General features: G+C 43.5%; 1 protein-coding gene across 1 annotated transcript in view; it reads left to right on the top strand.

The window, feature by feature from the left end:
• Positions 1 to 498: 498 nt before the first annotated feature.
• GLDC (glycine decarboxylase) overlaps positions 499 to 27,123 on the top strand; it is a 74,813-nt gene continuing 48,188 nt past the window's right edge. Inside the window, exons 1-3 of the mRNA XM_036434053.2 lie at positions 499 to 978; positions 1,587 to 1,665; positions 18,980 to 19,115. Coding sequence (XP_036289946.1) covers positions 736 to 978; positions 1,587 to 1,665; positions 18,980 to 19,115 — 458 coding nt within the window. The 5' untranslated portion in view covers positions 499 to 735. The remainder of the gene's footprint in view (positions 979 to 1,586; positions 1,666 to 18,979; positions 19,116 to 27,123) is intronic.

Raw genomic sequence — 27,123 nt, 5'->3', positions numbered from 1 at the left:
GAGAGAGAGAAATACATATATATGCATAATCTACTTTTAAATTCCATTCAACCCTGTGAGATGACAAACTTGAAGCTCAGAGGTTGAGGTTGAGTAACTTTGCCCACTATCCCACACTATACAAGAACTCTCATCTGCCCACATTGGTTTCCATGAGATACAGAGGGAAAGGTCCTCCAAAATGAAAACTAACCAACTCAAAGTGTTTGGCCTCCGGGTCAGAATCCCCTTCCATCTCCGCTAAGTCCCTTAGGCACTTCGCCCTCGGCCGTCCATCCAGACGGGGGTCCCTCTTGGAGAGCCTCAGCCTGTGCCATCTGCCAGAGATGGAGCAGGACTAACTGAGGATGCCGGGAGCCAGCTGCCGAAAAGGGGGTGGGGAGAAGGGGCGGGGTGGGGTCCGCCTCCGCCCCCTCCCCTCCTTCTGTCCCCTCCATTGGCTGAGCGTTTGGCGGCCCCATCCCACCCTCCCGCCCCCCGCCCCCCCGGGGCGACGCTTAAAGTGTGCGGAGCAGGTGCCTGGAGCGGAGCCGCAACTTTGCGCGCGGGTCCAGGCTGTGCGCGCCGCCCATCCATCGCCCGGAGCGGACGCACATCCCTCGGTGGCGCCGCCGGTCCTCCGGGAAAGGGACTCCAGGCCGGAGGCACCGCCGCCAGAGGCTCCGCCACCAGGAGACGGGCCGAGAGCGCCGCTGACCCTCTGCGGTCCGGGGGCTGGAGGCTGCGGCTGCGGCCATGCAGACGTGCGCCAGGGCCTGGGGGCTGCGCCTGGGCGGCGGGGTCCCCGGCGGCGGCCGCCTGGCGGGGGGCGCGGGGCGGCGCTGCCTGCAGCAGAGCCCTGACAGCCGGGGCGGCGGCGGGGCCGGGGCCCCGCGCCTCCTGGAGCGCCTCCTCCCCAGGCACGACGACTTCGCCCGGAGGCACATCGGACCTGGGGACAAAGACCAGAGGGAGATGCTCCAGGCCCTGGGGCTGGCGGTAAGGACCCCGGATCCGGCCCTGGGGACCTCACCCCGCCCCGCCCCAGTTCTGCCAGCTCGGTCCCCCGAACCCCCGCCCGAGCTCTGCCAGGTCCCGCGTGGGACCCGCGTCCCGGTCCCGGTCCCGGTCCCCGGCCCCTGGAGTGGAAGCGAGCCCGCGCGCTCGGTCCTCCGAACCCCAGCCTTCTCCCGCCCGCGTATTTTCTCTTCGCGCTTCAAAACCGTTTTTTGTTTGTTTGTTTGTTTGTTTGCTTGTTTCAACCCAAGCCGGGGCCCCGCGGATGAGCCCTAACTTTGGGGAAGAAGGAGAGCTCCTCGGTTGTCGGCTTATCTCCCGCTGCCAACCAAAATCCAAGCCGGAGCGGCCGAATCGCTCCCCCACTTCATCATTTTCTTTGCTCCTAGCGATTTCTAGTTTTCAAAGTTGTTCTTTACTTTTTTTTTTTTTTTTAAAGTAAACCATAATGAGGCGACTTCAATGAGATCCCCACACAAGTCTTTGCAGATGCAACAGCACACCAGAGGCGACTTTTTTTTTTTTTTTTTTAACTCAGAAGCGTTTTCCCTCCCGCTTTCGTGTTCACCGCCTCGCGTTTTTCATTCCAGAGCATCGGTGAACTGATGGAGAAGACGGTCCCCGCGAGCATCCGTTTGAAAAGGCCCTTGAAAATGGAAGACCCCGTTTGTAAGTGGCCGGGAGGGCTCCTCAGACACTGCCGCTGGCTCTGGCCGGTTGTCTTCCATGGTCTCTGAGAGTCCAGCTCTAGGTTAGGATTGCTCAAGACCGGGAATGAATATGTTTATTTTAAACAGAACAGCGGCGGATGCTCCAAGGTGAGGGAGAGGGTGGAACATTGAGTCCCATAAACAGTCCATTTTGTACCCTCGGATGGAGTTGATGCAGCACCTTTCTAGGTGTTCATCTCAGGGGTCTCGAACTTCCCAGGGAAGGCAGTGCAGCAACACGTGGGAGGACGTCTCACTCCTCAGGCACCGTCTGGGACAGTTCTCTCTTCGTTTGGGTTGAGAGGTTTCATCACGTCTGCAGATCAGGACAAGAGATTCAGAAGGGACAAAGGAATTGCCTCTAGTCAGGCAACCAGGGGAGCCACACACAGATGGGAGACTCAGACATCTGGCCTCCAAGCCCAAGGTCCTTTATACCACAATAGCTTTTTTTTAAAAAAATTTTATTTTATTGATTTTGTACAGAGAGGAAGGGAGAGAGATAGTTAGAAACATCGATGAGAGAGAGTCATCAATCAGCTGCTTCTTGCACACTCCCCAGTAGGGGATGTGCCCGCAACCAAGGTACATGCCCTTGACCAGAATCGAATCTGGGACCCTTCAGTCCCCAAGCCGACGCTCTATCCATTGAGCCAAACAGGTTTTGGCCATAATAGCTTTTAATGCTTCTCTTATCTCACACCTGCATTTTATTATTTGTACCTACTGAAAGGCAGCAGTACTTTTTAAAAAAATCTGAATGTTTATCGAGAAGCACACAAATGAGATTAATGTTTTGTTCAGAGAGCTTAATTTACTCACAAACTTTCTTAGAATTTTATTTTCTATTTAAATGTTTTTAATAGTCTGAAGAATGCCTTTCAGAGGTCTTCCAGGACTTAGGCAAGAGTCCACCAGTCAAAGGGACTGGCAGAACTGAAGAGCTCTTGTCAATTGGTTTGTTTTGTTTTAGGCTTTAGGATGGAGAGGATATATGGAAGGCAAGCTTTATTTTGTGTGAAGGTAGATAAGTTGGAGTATGAAGCCAGTCCCTCTGTGCCTGGCTATACTGAGGACTGCTCCCCTTGTTGGTTTCAAATCTGAACCAGTTTCCCCGGGGACAGATGGATGTACCTTGCTCATAGAAGAAAATCTTTGAACAAAAGTTTTGTTCTGTTGAAGGATTCAGACCTAGGGATAGCTGAAAGCCTTATCTATTTCAGTTTGAGGAAATCTTAATCCTGACTCATTGGATGTTTAAAGAATGAAGAGTTGCATATTTTAAAAAATATATATTTCATTGATTTTTTACAGAGAGGAAGGGATAGGGATAGAGAGTCAGAAACATCAATGAGAGAGAAACATTGATCAGCTGCCTCTTGCACCCCCCCCAATGGGGATGTGCCCGCAACCAAGGTACATGCCCCTGACCGGAATCAAACCGGGACCTTTCAGTCGGCAGGCAGACCTCTATCCACTCAGCCAAACTGGTTTCGGCAAGAGTTGCATATTTTTAAAGCAAGCTTTAGGTAAATACATGAACAAGTAAATGCCTTTCTGGGACTTTCAAAGTCAGAATATTTAGGTCAGCACTTCTTACAATATAATTGAAAACAAGATGTTCTTTAAGAGTGTTAAAGCCTAGGAAATGTGTCAGAGTTGTCTATCCTCTTTTAGTTCAGCTACTCATTTCTAGTAGAATAATTTGAACATCCGGGGCTTCCATTTCTTTACCCTGTCCCTGTCCCTGTCCCTGTCCCTCTCCCTCTCCCTCTCCCTTCATTCTATCCCTCTGTGTCTATATCTCCCTTGGAAATGAATTTTTAAAAAATGTTTTTATTGCCGAAACCGGTTTGGCTCAGTGGTAGAGCGTCGGTCTGCGGACTGAAAGGTCCCGGGTTCGATTCCAGTCAGGGGCATGTACATTGGTTGCGGGCACATCCCCAGTAGGGGGTGTGCAAGAAGCAGCTGGTCGATGTTTCTCTCTCATCGACGTTTCTAGCTCTCTATCTCTCTCCCTTCCTCCTCTCTGTAAAGTATCAATAAAATATATTTTAAAAAATGTTTTTATTGATTTGAGAGGGAAAGTGAGAGAGAGAAACATTGATTGATACTTATCCTGGCTGAGGATCAAACATGCAAGCTGGGTATGTGCCCTGACCTGGAATTGAACTTGCCACCTTTTGGTGTATGGGACGGTACTCCAACCAACTAAATCACACTGGCCAGGATTGGAAGCACACTTAAAAAAAAAGAAAAAAAAATGTAGCCGGGACCGGTTTGGCTCAGTGGATAGAGCGTCGGCCTGCGGACTGAAAGGTCCCGGGTTCGATTCCAGTCAGGGGCATGTACATTGGTTGCGGGCACATCCCCAGTAGGGGGTGTGCAAGAGGCAGCTGATCTATGATTCTCTCTCATCGATGTTTCTAACTCTCTATCCTTCTCTCTTCCTCCCTGTGAAAAATGAATAAAATATATTTTTAAAAAAATGTTGTGGATTTTGAAGAGAAAGGGAGAGGGAGAGAGAGAGAAAAACATCAGTGATGAGAAAGAATGGTTGATTGACTGCCTCCTGAAAGCCCCCTACTGGGTATCGAGCCCACAACCTGGGCATGTGCCCTTGACCAGAATTGAACCTGTGACCCTCCAGTTCGCAGGCCAACGCTCTATCCACTGAGCCAAAGCAGCTAGGGAGGAAGTACACTTTTGATCAGTAATTAGAGGCTTATGTATAAACTTTAAACCTAGCAGCTTCTGTGAGATTTGAACCTGGTTCCATCTGGTTGGTCTGAGCTGACTCAGAAAATATTGCATGGTCCAGAGTCTTCCCTTGCCCTGAAGCAGACTAGCTCTGCAACAGAACTTGCTTCTTGGGTAATGAATATTCTCCACATAGAGTGCGCAAATTGGTCTGGGTAACCTACACTAGTAGTGCTTCCATTTAATAGTGAGGCAGCATTATCCAAACTTGGTTTCACAGCAATGCCTGTGTTCCATTGTAGTCAGAGAGGAATCTGGACCAATATTTGTTCGCCAGGTACAGAGAAAACTAGTAAGAGCTAGTCATGAGTCCTCAGTGCCCTCATGGCTGAGTAAAACGATTGTGAGAACCATAAGCAGCACAGAGATAATGTGGGTTAGCTCTTATGGCTAACTTAATAATCTCAAGAGTTTATGTCGTGCTTACCCTGTACTGGGTACCTTGTAAAGTACTTCCACGTGTTAATTTAATCCTTATAGTCCTGGGAGGCAAATACCATTTCCACCTCTGTTTTAAAGAAGAAGAAACGATGGAATATAAAGGACACGTAACTTGCCCAAGGTCACGGCTGGTAAGCGGTGAAGACAAAATTCAACCTAACCCAGGCAGCCTAGCTCCACTAGCCACACTCCAACCACCAGCCTACACTGTCTTCATTGTGTCTTCTGCCAGGGGTTGGATGTACAAACTAGTCTGTCCAGCTTATGGATGTGCACAAATCCAGTCACACTGGAATCACTGCCATTTGCCAGCTGCCCTATGGGAATGCAGCGGCGTGCTGAGCACACAGTTAGGGGGACACTCCTGCTGCCAGGGTGCAGGAGTAGGGCCAGGTCGTGATGCTCTGCTGGACAAGGCTGGGGGAGGCTGCTGCCGGCAGAGGGACCAGCATGTACAGGACAGCGTGTCCTGACAGAATCAGGGAAGTACAGGTGGCTCACCTGTCACGTAGGATCTTCTCCCTACCCTCGGGCACTTCAGGAAGTGCCTTCAAAGAATATCTTGATTATCAGTTGGCTTCCCCGTAAGTCATATTTAGAGAAATATGCAAAGCTACTCAGTTCAAAGCCCTATCAGTTTCATCCTATTAAGCGAATCCCCCCTCCCTCCATCCACATACATACATAAAGGGAGGGGGGTGGGGAAGACAACGTTTATTTCTCTTCATAGTCATTATGGATGCTTTTAGCTTTCTTTTTTGTTACTCTGCTTTTTCTAGATTTTTTTTCTACAATAACTATGTTTTATTTGGTAATTAATACAAAATTTAGAAGTACTTTTAAAGATAAAGCCAATCACTTTTGGCTATGGTATGCCTCACTGTGTAGTACCCGCAGGGAGGTCACCTCTGAACTGAAATTACGTAGTTTCACAGAAACTGCAGGGTTTAAAGTTTACACAAAATTGCACTTTGCTTATTGTGGGCATGCGTATGCTTAGGAAGAGATGAGAAACTAAACTGCCTAATGTTCAAGTTGGTCAGCCAGAACCGAGCCCCTGAGCTGTCAGGGTGAGACTTTTAACAGACTTGTGAGAACTTAATGTTCTACGTTACATCACTTAGAGTGATTAAAAAAAAAAAAAAAATGATTTGAGAGAGGGAGTGAGAGAGTTCATTGCTTCACTTATTTATGCGCTCATTGGTTGCTTCTTGTATGTGCCCTGACCAGGGCCTGACCCTTGGCATGTCAGGATAATACTATAACCAACAGAGCTACCCAGCCAGGGCACTTGGAGTAATTTTTAATGGAGGGAGGTGAGCAGAGGGGGGGGGTGTTATGTAACGCAGCTGAGGTGGTTACTCTTGTCACCCCAGTGGGTTGGGCACTCACAGATGAAATAAGCAAAGATCAACCAAGTGGTGAAAGCAAACATTATTTCTTCCAAACGTGCCGTAGGAGTTAGCCTTCTGTTTTGGCGGAGGCGTGGGCAAGCCACCGTGAGGAGTAAAGGAAAGACCAGGTGTTCCCTCTTGGGAGGCTGTTGGCATGGAGAAGCTGTAGGCAGGCTCCTTAGAAGCAGGGCTCCCTATGTGCTTGGTGAGCGGTGAATATTTCACTTTGTCTGGTTGGTCCTAAATTGGAAGCAGGGATCACAGTTAAGGAAGCGGCCAGTTATTAATCCTAGCCACTTGGGGCCGATTGTTACAGAAGTTATTGTGCAGTTTCCTGGATGGTCACTGGAGAAAGCGTTCTGTCATTCTGCACGTCTAACTTACAGCAGGCTGGCTTCTGGGGTGGTTTATTGAATAATAGGTAAGGGGGCTGGCTTCTTTACTGTAGGGAAGGTAGGTTGCTGCAGGATGTAAGTTCTATGGTTATGTATGGTCTGGCCAGAATGTTTAATTCATTCTCTCACAATAAAGCCCTTATATTATTTTGTCATTAATTCCTGGTAGGCAGGCGCCTGAAGATCTGACTGATAACTTTGTCAATATGTTGCCTAGTTGTTAAATGTTTATTGGCCATTTGCTCTGTGCCAGGCACGTGAGATAGATATATGAATAAACATAATCACTATCCTCAAGGAGCTTACATCTTACCTTTGTAATAAATTAAGTCAAAAAGTTAAAAAGTCTCCAGTCTATGAGAACTAGGGATAAAATGCTGTCAGTCTTCAGAAATGATGTGAAATTAAATAGAAAAAAACTGAGATTTCTGAAATGATGTAAAGAGTTGAAATATATCTTTTTTTCTGTAAGAAACAAGGACAATATCTTTAAATTGATGATTTTGTGTGTGCATGTGTGAAGAAGAAGAAAAATACTCAAAGAATTAAAGGTAGTACTTTTGCTCTGAAAAAGAAAATGGCAAAATGCATTGTGCAAAAAGCATAATTATGGGAGCATGAGTATTGTAATCCCATCTTCGGTTGAATCTTATCAGAATAATTATGTTATAATCACTTGGGGATTCTGGAGTGTTTTAACTTTCAGATAAAACACTGAAAGTTCCAACCCTCTAATCACATTGTACATTTATTACAACTGATGGGCCTGCATTATCACCTAAAGTCCATAATTTACATTAGGGTTCACTCTCGGTTTTGTATAATCTATGGGTTTGGACAAATGTTTAATGACATGTATTACCAGTATAGTATCATCCAGAATAGTTTCACTGCCCTAAAAATTCTCAGAAGACATTAAAAAAAAACACCACACTACCACATTCATCTAAATTAGCACACTTCCTATGTTAAATTACATGTTTTATCTAACTTTAAAAAAATACGTTTGCTCTCAAAATGAAGTCAATTATACTGTATTGTAAATACAGTGTTACTCTTGAGGACTATTAAGGTGCATAGGAACATTTACCCATATACTAAATGCTCTAGCCTACTCACTTTCATCACCCTCGAGTTACAAGCTATTACCAAATCTATTTTCACAGCTTCCTCTATCTGCTTTTATTCCTCATTTATTGAAAGGTAAAGGATGGTAAACATATTACCCCTGCAAATAAGATGAATGGTGTGGCTGAGGGTATGACATGAGCAGAGGCATGGAAGTGGACATATATGGTTATTTGACAGATGGTGTATAGAACAGTAGGCTGCAGAGAGGCATGGGAAGTAAGGTATGGAGGGCTCAGAACCTGATAAGAGATTTGTCTTCTACATAATGGGAAAACATTAGCAGTTATTACAGAGAGAAATAACACAATTCAACACAATAGTTCTGTGCTTTGCAGAGTGCCTCTGAGGTCGGAGGCCAAGAGGCAAGCTGAGAGATTGCTGGAGAATTTACAGTTGAGATGTTAAATGCGCATTAGTTCAGGTCTTCCATGAAGCAGTCATCAAGATAGCATTAGATATATACAAAATTTATTAGGGGGTGAGAGCAGGAGAAGGTAGGGGAGCCTTTAGATTGTGATATGGTACTGACCCTGTTGGAAGGAGGGGAGACAGATGGAAGGAGGATTAGGTAGGGATCATTTTAGACTACAGCACAGATATAAGAAAGTTTGGTGAACTGGAATGGGAGTCCTAAAGCTAAAGTATCCCGTGGCTTGTAGGAATGAATCAGCATTAGTTCTCCTGCTGGGCTTTGTGATTGGCTGGGAGCAGCCTGTGGGAAGTATGGTTTCCATACAAATATGGTGCTTGATCCAGAGGAGCAGCAGGTGGGGCTGTCAGTCACTTTCTAGGCTGAGTGTCTTGGGGTGATGGTGATGTCATTAACGGAGAAGGAATAGGGAGAAGGAATAGGGAGAAGAGGGTCCTGGAGGAAGGCAAGATCAAGAATTTGAGCAGAATTGAGTTGGAGGTGCTCATGGAACAAGATTTGGAAAAGTTGAAACAATAGTTGGAAATATGAGTCTAGAGCTCAAGAGAGAGATAAGAGGTGGAGTTGCAGGGGCAGTGAGTCTTCTGAATGAATTAATGGGCATGGTGAGATTTCCTAGGGATGAGGTGTGGCCAAGAAAGTGGAAGCCAGGATGTTGGGGAATGGAGCATAGAAAAGGAGGGAGACAGAGCAGTCTGAGATGGAGTAATCCAAGAGGCTGGATGATAAATGTTCAGGGAGGGGTTGTGGGTCCCAGTGCCATATTCCGGACCTTTCTTAGGGTTTTGAAGACATAAGGACAGTCCACAAAGATGGAAGTTCAGTGACCCCCTTCTCTGAACTTCTTACCTTTGAATGAATTCAGGAGCTTTGGAGCAGGTGCTAGGCTACAAAGGTTGCTTGCAGGCAAGTCAGTGTTTTGACTTCTACTCTTTATGTACTCTTCCCACCCCACCAAATGGCATTGGACCTTGATTTAATAAGTCTCCATCATGTGATGTGTGGATAGCTCATCTCATTTTGACTTCTTAGGTTTGTTTCCCTTATGAACCCCAAAGTATTTCTATAAAAATGCAAACTGGGAATTCTAATAAGGATTCTCAATGTCTATATTATAAACATACTAATTGATTAGATAATGAGGAAACAATTCTGGAAAATCCGAAATTATTGTAGGCACTGCATTATTTCACAGAACTTGCTTATTAGCTGCAAGTTTCCATTTATAAATATTTCTCTGACACTCATGTTTTTAGGGACATGAGAACAATTTGTGCATTGATTTGTTGTCATTCTGTGATGGGTGAGTTGTTATGAATATTGAGCTAGCTGTATGTGGGAGTTTAAGTGCATTTTCATTGCAATACCTTGATTCACGTGTATTTCCTGAGAACCTACTATGTGCATAGCAACCCACTCTGCCCCTGCCCTCACAGAGATTATAATTTAGTTGTTGAGATTCTGGGATGGACTACAGATTTCTCCATACGCTTATTCTTTGATCTATAAAATAATATCGCTTTTCTGCAAGTTTGTTACCGTATTTTTTGGACCATAAGACGCACTTTTTTTCCCCCAGAAGTGGGGGGGAAAAGTCCCTGCGTCTTATGGTCCAAATATAGCCTACACATATACTTTAAAAAAAAAGTTTTTTTACTTGCCCGGCTCTGTGTGGTCTCTGTGTGCTTGCCCGGCTCTAAAATGGTTCTAAATGCTGCTGTTTACTTTACAGGGTTGATTACATGTGTTTATGACTGTGATGTTGGGTTTTAATGCACATAAAATATTTTAGGACACTATTTGTTTCAGAATCTTTTTTTCTTCATTTCCCTTCTCTAAAAACTGGTGCGTCTTATGGTCCAGAGGGTCTTATGGTCCGAAAAATATGGTAGATTGTTTGAGCTGGACTATCAGAACATATTCTTCCCTTTTTGTTCTTGCTCTGCCTGCCATTAAAATGTACCCACAGGGCAGCAGAGAAGAAAAACAAATACTCTAGGATATCCACCCTGATTCTCATTTCACACTGATCTTTTGACCAGTTATGTAGGTCAACTAGTGTTCCAGACAAATATTATGAGCTGTAATGTTTCTTGAGGATATTTTCATAGCTTGAATAAAGAGAAGCAGTGGAGGAGGCCTCCCACAGAAAGTAGCGTGACCCAAGTTCAAAGAGTCAATAACCAACATGGTGCCCCTCATCCCAGCTTCCCCACTGTGGGGTGCTGTCCTGGTTTTCCTACAGCTGGTACAAATATATAGAATTGGCGTGTCTTTTGAGAGAGCAGGAATAGCAGCAGGGACTGTACACTTCTTTGGAGAAGAGGGACCAAGGAGTCATCAGAAACACAGTTTGGCAGTTCTTCAGCTCCTTTTACCATGAGGTGCCTGGCCAAGGAGTCTAACCCCTGTGGATCATTTGGGTCGGTAAGAAGTGGGGTATTAATTGGCTGAGCAACAAGATGGGGAAGAGCCTGGCAGGATTAGGGCAACAATAATTGTAATGTGTTTAAGGTAATGGGTTAAGGGTGGGGAACAGTGTATACACATGTGTGTTTAGGTATAGCAGATATCTTGATCCAGTCTGCCTGCCCATTCTGATGATATTTTTTCAGTTCTTTTTAAATTCACTTATATGGGAAATTAGAACCTAGGGCCAGGAGCGTCTTGAGTATCTAACAGTTAAATTGGCTTATTTCTGCTAGGGAAGTATTCATGTGGTAGAGTAGTTGGTACAAAGTCCTCCTTGATATTTTAGGCGAAAGTGATGAGGGAGTCACTATTGAATAGGCTCTTACGTGGAATTATAAGGAGGAAGCATTTCTTCTGAATTCTAAGAAGCAGGAATAGTGTGAGACCCACCTGTGGATTTTTCTGGAGTGGTGCCGAGGGCAATGAACTCTGTTCTTGGTACATCAGGACGAGGGCATTATGCAATGCTCCGAGGGATCAGAAACAGGAGGGGTTTTTTTTCCACCAGAAAAGCACTTACTGCTGAGATTCCTGATGGGTAGCTTGAGGGTTTTCATGGCGTGGAGTGCACGATAACTCACAGCATAAGGTCTGGCTGCCCTGCCCGGCTTGCCAGGCAGGCAGGCAGGCATCTGGGGAGTGATGGTGTCTTTATCTATTTAAAAAATATTGTTTTTAAATTGTATGTACATTCAGTTATATTTGGCTTTTGTTTCAGATGTACAGCGTAGTGGTTATGCAATCATACACTTTACATAGTGTCCCCTCTCCCTCCAGCTGCCCACATTTCCAGTACCCACCTGGCACCATACATAGTTATAACAATATTATTTACTGTGCATTAATATTAATATTATTCCCTATGCTGTACATTACATTACATTACATTCCCCTGATTATTTTGTAACTACCAATGAGTACTCTTTTTTTATTTTTTAATATATTTTATTGATTTTTTACAGAGAGGAAGGGAGAGGGATAGAGAGTTAGAAACATCGATCTGCTGCCTCTTGCACACCCCCTACTGGGAATGTGCCTGCAACCAAAGTAGATGCCCTTGTCCGGAATCGAACCTGAGACCCTCTATCCACTGAGCTAAACCAGTTTCGGCCCAATGAGTATTCTTAATCCCTTACCCTTTTCACCCAGTCCCTCAACCTCCCTCCCCTCTGGGAACCATCAATTTTATCTCTGTATTTGAGTTTGTATTTTTAAAAAAATATTTGTACTTATTTCAGAGAGGAAAGGAGAGGGGGAGAAAAAGAAATATCAATGATGAGAAAGACCCTCCTGCATGCCCCACATAGGGGATTGAGCCCACAACCTAACGGGGAATTGAACTGTAACCTCCTGCGACCTCCTGGTTCATAGTTCATGCTCAACCTCTGAGCCACACCAGCACAGCTGTATTTATGATTTTTTTTTTTTAAAGGATATTCCCTTTCTCATTCTGTTTCACCCCCTCTTCCACCTTAGTTTCATTGACATCCACAAGGAAGAGAGTTACTGGAATTGGCCTGTTTCCAGGAGGAAGCTGTTAGTGGGAAGGAAAAGTATGAGAATGTGCTCTGGGGTTTGCTCTGGGGGAAAGAAGTCTTTCCTTTCTCCTCTTTGTCCACACACATTTCCTCCGGCTGCCTGGGCTTGAGATGACACAATTGCCTTTTAATAATGCTTCTCTTACTAGCCCGGGGGGAAAAAGGTTACCACTTTGGATCCAGATCCCACACTATTTCCTCTAGAAAAGAACTGTTCTTCAAGGGAGAAAGGAATCTGTATGTACTGTGAAATGCAGTGGGATATTGCCTGGCTAGACCTGGGGCTCCCATTTAGATGAATTATACCCCCAGACTTGCTCTTAGAGATTGGTCCTGCTGTGTTCCGATTCAGATAGGTTCAGCAGGTAGGTCTCTGATGCGGACTTCTCCCTCTTCTTTCATTTTTCTCCATGTCTGTTGGCATCAGTCAATTAATTCAAACTCTTGACTCCTAAATACAATGGCCAATGAGCCAAAAGTGAGATTTCATTAGTGGATATGAGAAACAGCTTCCAGTGAACAAACAATTCAGATACTCCCTAAGCTGTGTGTTTGGGAAATGTTTTTAGGATATGTGATAGGTAAAGCCTGAGGTCTTGATTTTATCACAGTAAGAAGCAGCTTAAAACTCTCTGCTAGGAAGTTTGGTCATGAGCAATGGATGAGCGGATGGGAAGGGCTTCTCACGCCATTCTCACTTTCAGAAGCGTGACCAAGTACCTACCCTACTTTTGTGTGTTTTTTTTTTAATTTTTAAATTTAAATTTTATTTTTTATTAAATTATTATATGTGTACATGTCTTACCATTACCCCCCTCCCACTCCCATACATGCCCCCTACCCTACTTTTTTTTTTTAATCAATCTTTATTGTTCATATTATTACAAAGGTTCCTCATTTCTTCCTCCTTCCACCAGGTTCCCACCCCATCCTCCGCTCCCTCCCCACCCCCCATTGTCCTCATCCATAGGTGCACAGTTTATGTTCAGTCTCTTCCTCCCTCCCTTCCCCCCCCCCCCCAGAACAGTCAGTCCACTCCCCTCCCATATCGCGGACTCTACTACAATGAACCTCTATTATTGTTCTTCAGGTTTTTCAATCTCCTTTTGTTGTTGTTGTTGTTGTTGTTGTTTTTTTAATTAATAAACTTTTACACTTCTAAGAATAAATTTTAAAATCTAATAATTTTAAACCTTGTTTTTTTTTCTGCCCTGGGAATTGAGAGCAGACTTGTTTACATGTGAACTTCCCCTTAGGCTATCAAAAGGTGTAGCCATTCAAGTGTAAATGGACAGATTCTTTAAACATAGCTGCTAGTTGGAATTGGATTACCTGTTCTGAGTGGGAAGGGCTTGTCCTCCCCTTTCTCCATTAAAATTAAGGTGTTAGCTTTAAAACTTCTTTTTGGCAAGAGACCTTAAACTTTCAGAACTTTAAATTTTTCAGATAGTAAATCAGTTACTTAGCATTTTCTTAAATCAATAATACCTCCCCATGCCCAGGGATACACTTCACACAAAAGACATTTCCAAATAGATCAACCAACCTCATCCAGGCCCCACACAAGGCACTCACAGATCAACACTCCAGCGCTATACTAACTCAACACATCCAGATCTAAGCCTTCCTCATTTGATTCAGCAGACCCTCAAGTTCTCCCAAAAGTTTTCAGCCATGTCTGAGAGGCAGCCTTGGGGCGGAGGCAGGCGAGGAGCGAGCTGTTCCAGGCCTGGATGCTCCAGGCCTGGCCTCTGTTGCTCTGGTCCGTTCCACAACCAGCTGCTCTGGGTCTGGCCACTACTGCTCCTGCTGCTGCTGCTCCGGGCCTGGCCGCACCCGACCCAGCTGCTCTGAGCCCCGCTGCTCCGCCTACCCTACTTTTGATGGCTCAGGAGTATCCATTAGCTCAGTGTACAGAGGACTGCTCATTCCATTAACTCACTTTGTTCCCAGTAGAAGGTAAAATGGGTGGTAAAGACCAAGCTAAGCCAAATAAAGCCATATTATCAGTGTGTGGAAAAAAAAAAAAAGAAAGAAAGAAAAAGAAAAAAAAAAGATCAGGCTAAAATGTGGCCAGTCAGAATATTCATAATAGCCCCAAGCTAGGTAAAGGCAGAGCTCTATGGTACTTGGGAAATTTGACCCTGTAGGAACTAGAGTGTATGTGTTACAGGATTAGGGACTTTTGTGTCTCAAGTTGGACCATATTTGTGCTTTTGGGTCTTAGCTATAATTAATTATTTTACTCTTCATCTAGGCCAGTGGTCGGCTAACTCATTAATCAACCGAGTGGCAAACCACAGCTCAAGAGCCGCATGTGGCTCGGGAGCCCCAGTTTGCCGATCACTGATCCAGGCTCATCAGCTTTTAAATTTGTTCAAGGGTTTCATTCCTGTGTAAGGCTTAGTGGCAGCTGTAAGGGATGCGGGTATGTATCTGAACAGATGGGGAAGGTGCCAGGGGGCTCCTGGCTGGTCTGGTTGGAGGGCTTATCTTCCTGACTGTTGAAGGTAGATGGCAGGACAGGACCAGGGCCTGGGTGGCAGGAGGCTGCTGAAGAAAAGAGGAAGGAACTGGGCTGTGGCAGAGGCTCTCTCACTGGGGTTCTGCCTGGACAGCCCCACTGGGAGAGATGAGAGAATGTGTTTTCTTGCAAAAGGAAAAATCAGATTCCTCCTTCATTCTAGCTGAGAGTTTAGTGTGTCCAGATATGTATCAGCATTCCCCTCACAGAAGCCACTGATGTTTTATGCACTTGAATGAAATACCTGAAAATTTTAAAAGGCCAATTGGCATAAATGAAGAACAAAATAATGGTAGCAAATACATGGAAGCCTACAAATGATCAATACAGACACAGATGTTTCCAGCTTAGAGTTCCAGGGGGAAGATATTAGGAACAGAGGGGCCGTACTGGGTCCAGGACAGCCATCTCGTTGTGCCTCTGGGGATTCATTTATTTTACTCAGTCCATTAACCTACTTGCTACAATCCAGCCTTTTAAGGAGCAAAAAACAAAAAACTTTAAAAAACTTTATTAAAATATAGTTGATATATAATTTTACATGAGTTTCAGGTGTATGACATATTCAACATTTATGTCACCTTACAAAATTTTTACGATGTTATTATTTTTTAAATCATCACCCAAAGTTATGCTTAGAGAGAGGAAGGGGGGGGGGGGGAGAGAGAGAGAGAGAGAGAGAGAGAGAGAGAGAGAGAGAGAAAGAGAGGTGAGAGAAACATTGATTGGTTGCCTTCTCTATATTCTCTGACTGGGATGGAACCCACAATCAGGTATTTGCCCCAATCAGGGATGCACAGAACAACCCTAACTAACTGAACCACTCCAGCCGGCCTATTACCATGTTGTTGACTATTTTCTCTGTGCTGTGCATTACATGCCTCTGGCTTATTTATTTTATAACAAAACAAACAACTTTTAATCTCTCAAGAGGTATAACAGGAAAAGTCAAGCTTGAGAAGCAAGGCTTGTTGATCTTACAGCGTTCTGCCATGACATGGTGCTCTCCTTGTATGTGTGCTCTGTGTCCAGATTCCCCATTTCTTTTCTTTTTTCTTCTTTCTTTCTTCTTTTTTTAAATATAACTTTATTTTTTATTTTTTATATATTTTATTGATTTTTTACAGAGAGGAAGAGAGAGTAATAGAGAGTTAGAAACATCGATGAGAGAAGAATCATCCATCAGCTGCCTCTTGCACACCCACTACTGGGGATGTGCCCGCAACCAAGGTACATGCCCTTGACCGGAATCGAACCCGGGACCTTTCAGTCCGCAGGCCCGATGCTCTATCCACTGAGCCAAACCGGCTTCGGCCAGATTCCCCATTTCTTGTAAGGACACTGGTCATTGAGTTAGGACTGACTCTAACACGGCACAGTTTGATCTCAACTTGGTTATATCAGTGAAACTGAGATTAGGGCTTTGACATATCATTTTAGAGGACACAGTTCAACCACAACACTCTTTTGCCCATTTTCCCTCCTGGACTATTGAGCTGGTATCTTACTGTTTCTCCCTGTTTCCAGAGCCTCCCCTCTGACCTATTTATACTACCAATAGAATTATCTTTCTGTAATGTAGGAGGAAATCATATTATTCTATACTCTGTGACTCCCAAAGGTTAAACTTGCGATTAAACTCTCATTTGAGAGCTGGACCTTTTGCCTTCATGGCATAATATGAAACAGGGACCTGCCCCTCTTGCACAGGATCTTAATTGAAGCTGGCCTTGCTGAATCACGTGCCTGCCAGGAATTGCTCATTAATCTCCCCTCCTACTGGGCTTCTCACTCTCTCAGCCCATAGGAGTCTTAGGGAAGTGGTTGGATGTCTTGCAGGATTGTTCCTAAGGATGTTGTTCTTGTATATCTCTTCAGATCCTGAGTTTTATGCTTTCACCTTTATTTTCTAAACTTTCAGTGGAAGAAGGCAAGATTGCCCATCATAAGGTAGTGGGGTCATTACTCACGAAACAGATGCTTACAACACTGTCCTTTCTCTCTTTCCTTAAACCAATCTGGCAAAACGGCACATGTGCCTTGTGAATTTATTTCCCGTGAAAGCAAGTGGAGTGGGAGGGGTGGGGTGGAGGGTGAAAGTGTTTTCATGGAGGATAAAGTAGGATTAATGAGAATAATATTCATGTAGAGTTCAGCAGGGTAGAATCAATGTGAAGCATCTTCTTAGCCAGTTTGCCATCTTAGAGATTACTCTACCTAGACTTTTTTTCTGATACTGTAGCAATAAAATCAATCACTGCCACCATTTAAGTGACTGAGTCCCTAAGAAGATCTTAAAGGAGCCAGACGTTCGCCTGAGTAGTTAAATCTCAGTTAAATTGCAGTAGTGTGATCTCCCTAGGAGCAGAGGGGCAGAGAAAGAGCCATGTGAGGTCACTTGTATCTAGAAAGTATCTTTCCGTATCAGTGCTTAAGAGTCTGAACCTGGCCCAGTGAGGAAAGTGTGGAAGCTGGAATTAGATTGGGTTGGTATCCTTTCATTTAAAGCAGCATAGACCTAGCTGGTTTGGCTCAGTGGATAGAGCACCAGCCTTCAGACTGAAGGGTTCCAGGTTCTATTGCGGTCAAGGGCATGTATCTCACTTCCCAGCACATCAATGGTTCTCTCTCTCTTGTCTCTCCCCCTCTCTTCCACTGTCGCTAAAAATCAAGAGAAAAAACATCCCCAGGTGAGGATTAACAACAACAAAAGTAGGGTAGCCATAAGGGAGTGATCCTCTTCCAGCCTTAGTTTCCTAAGCTGCATGAAAAACATTTGGTACAGCCGAAACCGGTTTGGCTCAGTGGTAGAGCGTCGGTCTGCGGACTGAAAGGTCACAGGTTCGATTCCGGTCAGGGGCATGTATGTTGGTTGCGGGCACATCCCTGGTAGGGGGTGTGCAAGAGGCGGCTAGTCGGTGTTTCTCTCTCATCGACATTTCTAGCTCTCTATCTCTCTCCATTCCTCTCTGTAAAAAATCAATAAAAAAAAAAAAAAAAAAAGAATAGCATAACCCTTTAAAAAAAAAAAAAACATTTGGTACAATACCTGGCAAAAGGTAAGTACTAAACCTGTCAGATGCTACTATTATTTTGTTGTAATTCTACGAATGACCCCACATAGAGTTTCACCTGCATTCAAGAACTTTATTAAATTCTACCTAATTAACCAAAACCGGTTTGGCTCAGTGGATAGAGCGTTGGTCTGCGGACTGAAAGGTCCCGGGTTCGATTCCGGTCCAGGGCATGTACGTTGGTTGCGGGCACATCCCCAGTAGTGGGTGTGCAGGAGGCAGCTGGTCGATGTTCCTCTCTCATCGGCGTTTCTAGCTCTCTATCTCCCTTCCTCTCTGTAAAAAAATCAATAAAATATATATTAAAAATTCTACCTAATTACTTAAGCATCCTCGTGGAAATGCTGGTTAAAACTACACATGGGTGTTTTATTACAACTAATATTTTACACTATGGGGTGAAGGACTTTTTGTAAGTAACTATTTCAGTGACACAAAGGTAAAAGTGTTTCTCTAAAAGGGCAATTTTAGAGAAAAATGTAGGCCACGTGTTACTTAAGAGTTATATCAACTATCGTTACAAGTCGACTTAAAAGGGAAAACAGTATTTTACTAGGAGAAAGTAGAATTTTTATTTAAAGGGGGCAGAAGAAACCTAGAATGGGACAAGTGTTAAAACTTGGCAATTCTGACAAAGCCAAAAGCTCCCTGGCCGCAAATTCTGAGGAACCTTGACGAGTAATTGAGTGCTGATTGGGGGTTTTTCAGATTTCTGTATGTAGTGCTTGGTGTTTGGGGCGGGAGAGACAATTCTTATATTTTCCATATAACTGTTCTCCTTATATAAATATCCAAACAAAAAGACGGTTTAAGCCGAAACTGGTTTGGCTCAGTGGTAGAGCCTTGGTCTGCGGGCTGAAAGGTCCCAGGTTCAATTCCGGTCAGGGGCATGTACGGTACGTTGGTTGCGGGCACATCCCCGATAGGGAGTGTGCAAGAGGCAGCTGGTTGATGTTTCTCTCTCATCAACGTTTCTAGCTCTCTATCTCTCTCCCTTCCTCTCTGTAAAGAAATCAATAAAATATATTAAAGAAAAAAAAAAAGACGGTTTAAAACTATAACGAGAGCTCCCTTTTGAGACACTCTGTAATTTTTCTCTGTTTCTTACAATCAGGCGAAAATGAAATCCTTGCAACTCTGCGTGCCATTTCCAGCAAAAACCGGGTCTGGAGGTCGTATATTGGCATGGGCTACTATAACTGCTCAGTGCCACAGGCTGTTTTGCGAAACTTGCTGGAGAACTCAGGATGGTAATGTATTACTTGATTAAAAACAGAAGTATTGTGATTTCATTTGCATGATTCTCCCCACTTTCCCAGACCCTACCCCTGGGACTCTCAGAACTTATCCGCTGACCCCTGCACTTGTGCTGTCTCTCACCTCCAGGAACTCACCTGGCTTTCTCTGGCTCGGGAAATTTCCTTACTCAAATTGGTGGAGGAACTAGACGCCTCTTCCTGATTTTTATCCCCATAAAACATTCTGGAGCTCTAGATTGTGGAGGCTGATCATCTCTTTCTCTCTCTGACCTATTCTGTCTTTGTAAGGACATCTGAGCAAGATGTCAGACCTGCAGGAGAGCAGATTCAGGGCTTTACTCTTTGGAAACACTGGGGTTTTAGGTTATAGACGGTCTTAGAGGTTATCCAGTGAGTCAGAATCTTGGTCCATTGTCTTTTGTCAGGATTTTAGGAGGGTCCATTGTCTCCCCCTGACTCCTATTCTAGATTCACAACCAACTGAAAAAGAAAAATAAAAAAAAATTAAGATAATGTCAGGTAAATGGAGATCAAAATATTAGCTTTATTACTTAGTGCTCTGTAGAGAAAGAGAACATGTGTATCCTGTTCCTCAGGCTCCAAAGGAAACCCTACAAGAAGGGGCTCAGCTGTGCATGCTCAGCTGCTCGTTCTGTTCTCCCCTCACTCATTCCTAGTCCTTAAGGGAAGGCTGTGTGTGTGTGTGATGTCTGTCTGTATTTGTCCTTGCTTTTTCTCGCTGCTACTGCTTGCACAATACTAAAAGTGTCTCCTCCACACCTGAGGAAAACTCCCCATGTCCACTTCCATAGTATTTTGTTATTTTCCATTGTCGTTTGATAATGTAAAGAATGAAACAGAGGTTCCCTTTCCAATACTAAGTAAGAAACACCTTGGATATTCCTGACAGGCAGAGGCCATGGCTCCAGAAGTGCCTGGGAGCAGATTTGGGCCTCTGCTTCCTCTGCCCTTTGAGAAATACTGACAGATTATGGAGGAGGAAAGATGGGGACTCCCAGGCCTTTCCCTTGTTTTTGGATCAATGTCATCACATACACCAGTATCTTTTATTTATTTTTAATTTTTATTTTATTTATTTATTTTTAAATCAATCTTTATTGTTCATATTATTACAAAGGTTCCTCATTTCTTCCCCCCTCCACCAGGTTCCCACTCCACCCTCTGTCCCCTCCCCACCCCCCATTGTCCTCGTCCATAGGTGCACAGTTTATGTTCAGTCTCTTCCCCCATCCACCACTCCCCCTTTCCCTGAGAACTGTCAGTCCACTCCCCTCCCGTATCTCCGACTCTGCTACAATCAACAGCTAATATTGTTCATCAGGTTTTTCAATCTCCTTTTTGTTGTTGTTGTTTTTAATTAATAAACTTTTACACTTCTAAGAATAAATTTTAAAATCTAATAATTTTAAACCTTGTTTTTTCTGCCCTGGGAATTGAGAAGCAAACTTGTTTACATGTAAACTTGCCCTTAGGCTATCAAAAGGTGTAGCCATTCAAATGTAAATGAACACATTGTTTAAAGATAGCTGCTAGTTGGAATTGGATTACCTGTTCTGGGTGGGAAGGGCTTGTCCTCTTTCTCCATTAAAATTAATGTGTTAGCTTTAAAACCTCTTTTTGGCAAGAGACCTTAAACTTTCAGACCTTTAAATTTTTTAGATAGTAAATCAGTTACTTAGCATTTTCTCAAATCAATAATACCTCCACATGCCCAAGGATACACTTCACACCAAAGACATTTCCAAATAGATCAACCAACCTCATCCAGGCCCCACACAAGGCACTCACAGATCAACACCCCAGCGCTATACTAACTCAACACATCCAGATCTAAGCCTTCCTTATTTGATTCAGCAGACCCTCAAGTTCCCCCAAAAGTTTCCAGCCATGTCTGAGAGGCAGCCCTGGGGCATGGGCAGGCGAGGAGCGAGCTGTTCCAGGACTGGCTGCTCCGGGCCTGGCCTCTGTTGCTCTGGTCCGCTCCACAACCAGCTACTCCAGGTTTGGACACTGCCGCTCCCGGCCTGGCTGCTGCTGCTCTGGGCCTGGCTGCTCTCGACCCGGCTATTCTGGGCCTGGCTGCTCCGGGCCCGGCTGCTTCGGGCCTGGCCACTCCCGACCACATATACCAGTATCTTTTAATTGAAACTTTATTTCCACTGATGACTTAGCCTCCAAAGGCCTGGGTGCACTTATTCCTAGCATAAAAACAAATCAAGCCCTGGCTGGGTATTCAGTTGGTTAGATCACTGTCCTGATATGCCAAGGTTGGGGGTTCAATCCCTGGCCAGGGCACATGCAAGAATCAATCAATGAATGCAGAAATAAGTGGAACAACAAATCGACATTTCTCTCTCTCTATTCAGTAAACAAAGTTAATTTAATTTAATTTACTTATTTTAAAAACATGTTTTTATTGACTTGAGAGAGAGGAAAAGAAAGAGAGATAAAAACATCGATGATAGAGAAACATCAGTCGGCTGCTTTCTGCACAGTCCCCGCTGGGAATCAAGCCTGCCACTTAGGCATGTGCCCTGACTTGGAATTGAACCGGCAACCTCTTGGTGCATGGGTTGACTTTTAACCATTGAGCAACATTGGCCAGAATAAACAAAGTTGTTTTTTTTGTTTTTGTTTTTTTTTTAAAGAAAAGTGTGGGGAGGCAATGATAATTTGTGATTTTATTTTTTAGTTAGTATATGAGGTAATTTTAATACCCAGTGGGGGGGGGGGGGAAGAGAGAGAGAGAGGGAGAGAGGCATTGATTTGTTGTTCCACTTATTTATACATTCATTGGTTGATTATTGTATGTGCCCTGACTGGGGATCAAACCCTCAACTTTGGTATATTGAAATGATGCTCTCATCAACTGAGCTACCTGGCCAGGGCCCAGAGATTGTCTTTTAGATTAGCACAGTGGTCGGCAAACTGCAGCTCGAAAGCCACATGCCTCTCTGTTTTCTAATGAGTATGCTGGACTAGACTAAATGTTACCGTGTAGTTGGAAGTTGTGAGGATTAGGCAATTGTGGCGTATTGTGTGCAAAGAGCTAAAGGGTAGTATACGACAGTGTTTGGCAAACTCCTTCGTCAACAGAAGGGCAAACCGTGGCTCGTGAGCACAGCTCGAGAGCTGTGCTTTGCTGACCACTGGAATAGCATATATTAAAAACAAATCCAATTTAGTAAAGGGAAGGTAGGCTTCCCGATGGGGAATCAAGAAATTTATCTCCATATGAGTTTTTGAAATATCAAGTGCACGCTCCCCAGCAATAAACCTTAAATGTTTGCTGAGCACTTTGCAACTTTTAAAAATATATTATTTGATGAAGTGTTGTAAAAATTAAACTGAATTCTGAGTGAGCAGTACTCTCATTTCTGTGTAATGAGAGAGTGTTTGGCCATCAGTACAGCCGGCCCTCACCTGCTGCCTCAAATCCAGACTTGTAGTTTGAGGACCTAGCCATTTGTTTAGCTCGTGGCATAGGTTAGGCTGGGTGGGCAGATTAGCACCTGGCATCTTTTGTCTGCTTTTTGCAAAAATGCACAGGTAGTCCTGGTTGGTGAGAGTGCTTTGTCCTAGGTGCAGTTACTTGTATCCCATATTAAAGGAGCCAGATCTGTGTTGGCATAATCACTCCTGCCTTGCCATCCTCATCCAGAGCTCTTAGCTACGATATACTCCGTTTCTTTATTAATAACAAGACAGGAAAGAAATGTCAAAAAACTAGTCTTTCGGTTTTTGTTGTGTGTGCGAAAGTATTTGCATTGCTGAGGGCATCTTTCCACTGTGCTACTGGTAAACGTTTGAATGGAAAACTCCCAAGTTTGATTTCAAAAGCTTGCTTTTTCTTCCCCATTACAAATAAGCACACCAATGGGCTGTAGCATTCGGCTGTCTGAACGCGGGCCAGCGGCCTCCGCTCTTGGTGGCCATACAGAGCATTCACCATATTGCTTCCTGGCTGTGAGCGGATGTGTTCATTTACTTTAGGAGCCGCCAGCAGCATGAGAGGGAGGCAGTGTTCTCTGCTTTTCAGTCCTGTTTTGTGGGTGCATTTTAAATAGTGTTCCTTTCTGTTCTCCGAAAGCAGATCTGAGCCAGAGGGTGCTGCTCCCCTGGCCAGCACTGATAGGGAGAGCTGTGCACATGAGGGTGGTGAGCTTCACCGTCCCTCTGAACGGTTTCCATAGAGACGGGACCAACAAATCCCAGGGACGTGAGGGGAAAGTAAATGGAGAGCATAGCCTTGGAAGAACACAAACAGTTGGGCTCTTGCAGGAAAATTTACGTCAGGTCTAGATTTTGCTTTATGGGGTCCACTATTCCACATTTTTTACTGCTGACAATATCAGTAGCTAATATAAGAACAAATCTACATTTTTTTTGTGGTTGCTTCTGTGTTGTGTAACTTTGGCACCAGGATTAAAATGAGAGAATCTCATGAATGTTTATTCTACTGCAGAATCCCCCACCATCTCTCTCTTTCTCAATTCCAAAAGAAAGCCACAGCCAACATCATAGAGAATACTGATTATTTTTGGAATAGTATTAATGCATGTTGAATACATCAAGCATCCTATTTAATCAGGAAAAGAAAAATCCTTCTTGGATGTGTAAGTCCTTTTTTTTTTTTTTTTTTTTTTTTTTTTACATTAAAATACATCTAGAAACACAAACCAATTTAGTGAAACAGTCAGTTGGAACACAGGCATTGTGGATCGCAGACACATTTTCTTAATCACCATATTTTGCCTAACTGTTGAGGCAGCTAAGCCCGTGTATGCAAGATGGCAGGTCCTGTGCTAGTGTTTTCATCCTCACATGAGGGTTTATTTATTATCTCCTAGCTTGATGTAAGAGTGCTTTAACAGATGATTCTGAATGGCTTTCATGCCTGTTTTATTTTCGTAGTATAAAAACCTGTAGATTATAGAAGTTTACAGCTATGGAAGGGGGTCCATATATTTGTCATCTTTTTTTTTTTTAAATATATTTTATTGATTTTTCACAGAGAGGAAGAGAGAGGGATAGAGAGTTAGAAATATCGATGAGAGAGAATCATCGATCAGCTGCCTCTTGCACACCCCCTACTGGGGATGTGCCCGCAACCAAGGTACATGCCCTTGACCGGAATCGAACCCGGGACCTTTCAGTCTGCAGGCCGACACTCTATCCACTGAGCCAAACCTGTCCCGGCTTTTTTCTTTTCTTTTTTTTTTTAAATATATTTTATTGATTTTGTACAGAGAGGAAGGGAGAGAGAGAGTTAGAAACATCGATGAGAGAGAGTCATCGATCAGCCGCCTCTTGCACACCCCCTACTGGAAATATGCCCGCAACCAAGGTACATGCCTTTGACCGGAATCGAACCCCAGACCCTTCAGTCCCCAAGCCGACGCTCTATCCATTGAGCCAAACCGATTTCGGCCATATATTTGTCATCTTTGCAATAAAACAGTTTAAAGCTCTCTCATGAGCATCAGCCTAAGCTTGGACTTATATAAAGGTTGGGCAAGAAGAGAAAGGCTGTGCAAAGCAGCAGCGGGGGAGGTGAGGGGAGCGGCATAGTAAACCCCAAAGGCTGTGATGGAAGGAATAACAGTCTCAGGTATGAAGGACTATGCTTGAAAGGTTTGGGGTTTCCACCTGCAGGTAATGGGGAGCTGTCCCATTTGGGCAGAAGAGTCAAATACACACACTAGCACCACAAATCTTTAATCATTTCCTATTTTAAGTATTGTGCTGGCTGTATGGCAACAAAAAAGAAAGGGGTGAATATAAAATTTCAGGAGGAAGACTAATGGCAATTGGCCATTATTTGGGACTAAAAGAGGTCTAGAGTTTCTTCCTTGAGAATTGGCAGGAGAGTGCTACCTTTCAAGGAATAGAATATCCAAGATGAGAAACTCATTTATTTGGGGATCTAGTTGGATGAAGAACAGGGAATGTAAAGTTGACATGGGATATAATGAATGTTCAGGAAAAAATAGATCCTAAGTAGAAATATCTAATAATAATATTTGAATAGAACTATGAGTGATTTTTTTGGGGAAAAGTCTATGTTGACTTTTTAAATTTATTTAAGGGCCAAAATAGAAGGGGAAATAACTCTTTAAAATTGATTTTTTAAAATTTGAAATAGAGATGGGGAGAGAGAAACATTGTTTTGTTGTTCCACTTATGCATACATTCATTGCTTGATTCTCGTATGTGCCCTGACGGGGAATCTAACTCACAGTCTTGGTGCTCTGGGGTGACCTTCTCCCCAACTGAGCTACCCAGCCAGGGCCAAAAATCTATTAAAAAAATACATTTTTGATGATTTCAGAGAGGAAGGGAAAGAGGGAGAGAGATATAAACCTCAGTGATGAGAGAGAATTATTGATCGGCTTCCTCCTCCATGCCCCACACTGGGGATGGAGCTGGCAACTGGCCATGTGCCTGACCAGGAATCGAATTGTGACCTCCTCATTCATAGGTAAACACTCAACTACTGAATCACGCCAGCCAGGCCAAAAACAACTTTTTAAAACAACCAACATTTGGGCAGAATCTTACCATTTTCAAATGCACCATAGAGTACATTGATCTTATTGAAGTACTAAGAAAATACAATATTGGTGATGCTAACTCAGTTTCACCAAGAGAAATTGGTAGAGAATGTTTTAGTTACTGTCCCAGTTCCTAAGTAGCAAGTTAAAGAATTAAAGTTGAAACCTAGGGCTTCCTAGGGTTGTGAACACGCAGGGAAATCTGTGAAGCACGCTACTAGTTAAGGCAGTGCCATTTGGTATGATCTTTCCGGCAATATGTACTGAAAGCCTTAAGATTAATGATCTCATGATTCAAAATTCCACTTCTAAAAATTTATCCTAAGAAAATAAGACAAGCCGGGACCGGTTTAGCTCAATGGATAGAGCGTCGGCTTGGGGACTGAAGGGACCCGGGTTCGATTCTGGTCAAGGGCATGTACCTTGGTTGCGGGCATATCCCCAGTAGGGGGTGTGCAAGAGGCAACTGATCGATGACTCTCTCTCATCGATGTTTCTAACTCTCTATCTCTCTCCCTTCCTCTCTGTACAAAATCAATAAAATATATTTAAAAAAAAAAGAAAAAAAAGAAAATAAGACAAAGATGAGGTGATTCATTGTTATGCTACTTCTAATATTTAAATAAAAAGTAATCACCCCAATTAATTTAATAAATATTTTTTTAAAAGTAGTATTCAACTTTTAGGGACCTTGTTAAATAAATTATGATAAAAGTGATTTAATTCCACATAATGAAAATTATGTTGTTGAACAATATTTAAACTTATCCGGAAATGCCCATGGAATAACATTAATTAGGGGAGGGGGAATTGGGGATCAGAATACTAAACTTTTCATAGAGTGTAATCTTACTTTATATATAAATGTGACTATGATATGAAAAAGACACTGAAATCAATCTGATTTGTGGTAATCACTTCAGAAAATATGCATATATCAAATCATCACACTTTACATAGTTTTATTTGTTAATTATTCCTCAATAAAGCTGAAGGAAAACTATATAAAGAAAAGTCACAGATCAAGAAGAAAAGAGACCACCTGTCCAGTGTGGCTCAGTGATTGAGCACCGACCCATGAACCAGGAGGAAGATAGAGGGAGAAAGAGAGAAAAAAATATTGATGCGAGAGAGAAACATTGGTTGGTTGCCTCCTGCATGTCCCCCAACCAGGAATCGAACTCACAACCTATGTGTGTATCCTGACTGGGAATTGAACCCTCCAACCAACTGAGTCACACCAGCAAGAGCTGCTTATTTTTCAATATTATATTCAGTGCTGTGATAAATTCTTTGGACTCTCCACCTCCTCATTTCCCTCCCTCTCTTTCCCCCTCCCCCTTCTCGTATAGTCTATATCTTTATGGATATAATGAATCTTTCCCATTTATTAGATGGACTATCTGTGTGTATGTGTGCACATG

Source organism: Pipistrellus kuhlii, unplaced genomic scaffold (assembly GCF_014108245.1).
Source record: "Pipistrellus kuhlii isolate mPipKuh1 unplaced genomic scaffold, mPipKuh1.p scaffold_m20_p_12, whole genome shotgun sequence".
Classification (NCBI taxonomy): Eukaryota; Metazoa; Chordata; class Mammalia; order Chiroptera; family Vespertilionidae; genus Pipistrellus; species Pipistrellus kuhlii.
Note: the sequence above shows the minus strand (reverse complement) of the source record. Positions and strands in the feature narration are given on the sequence as shown.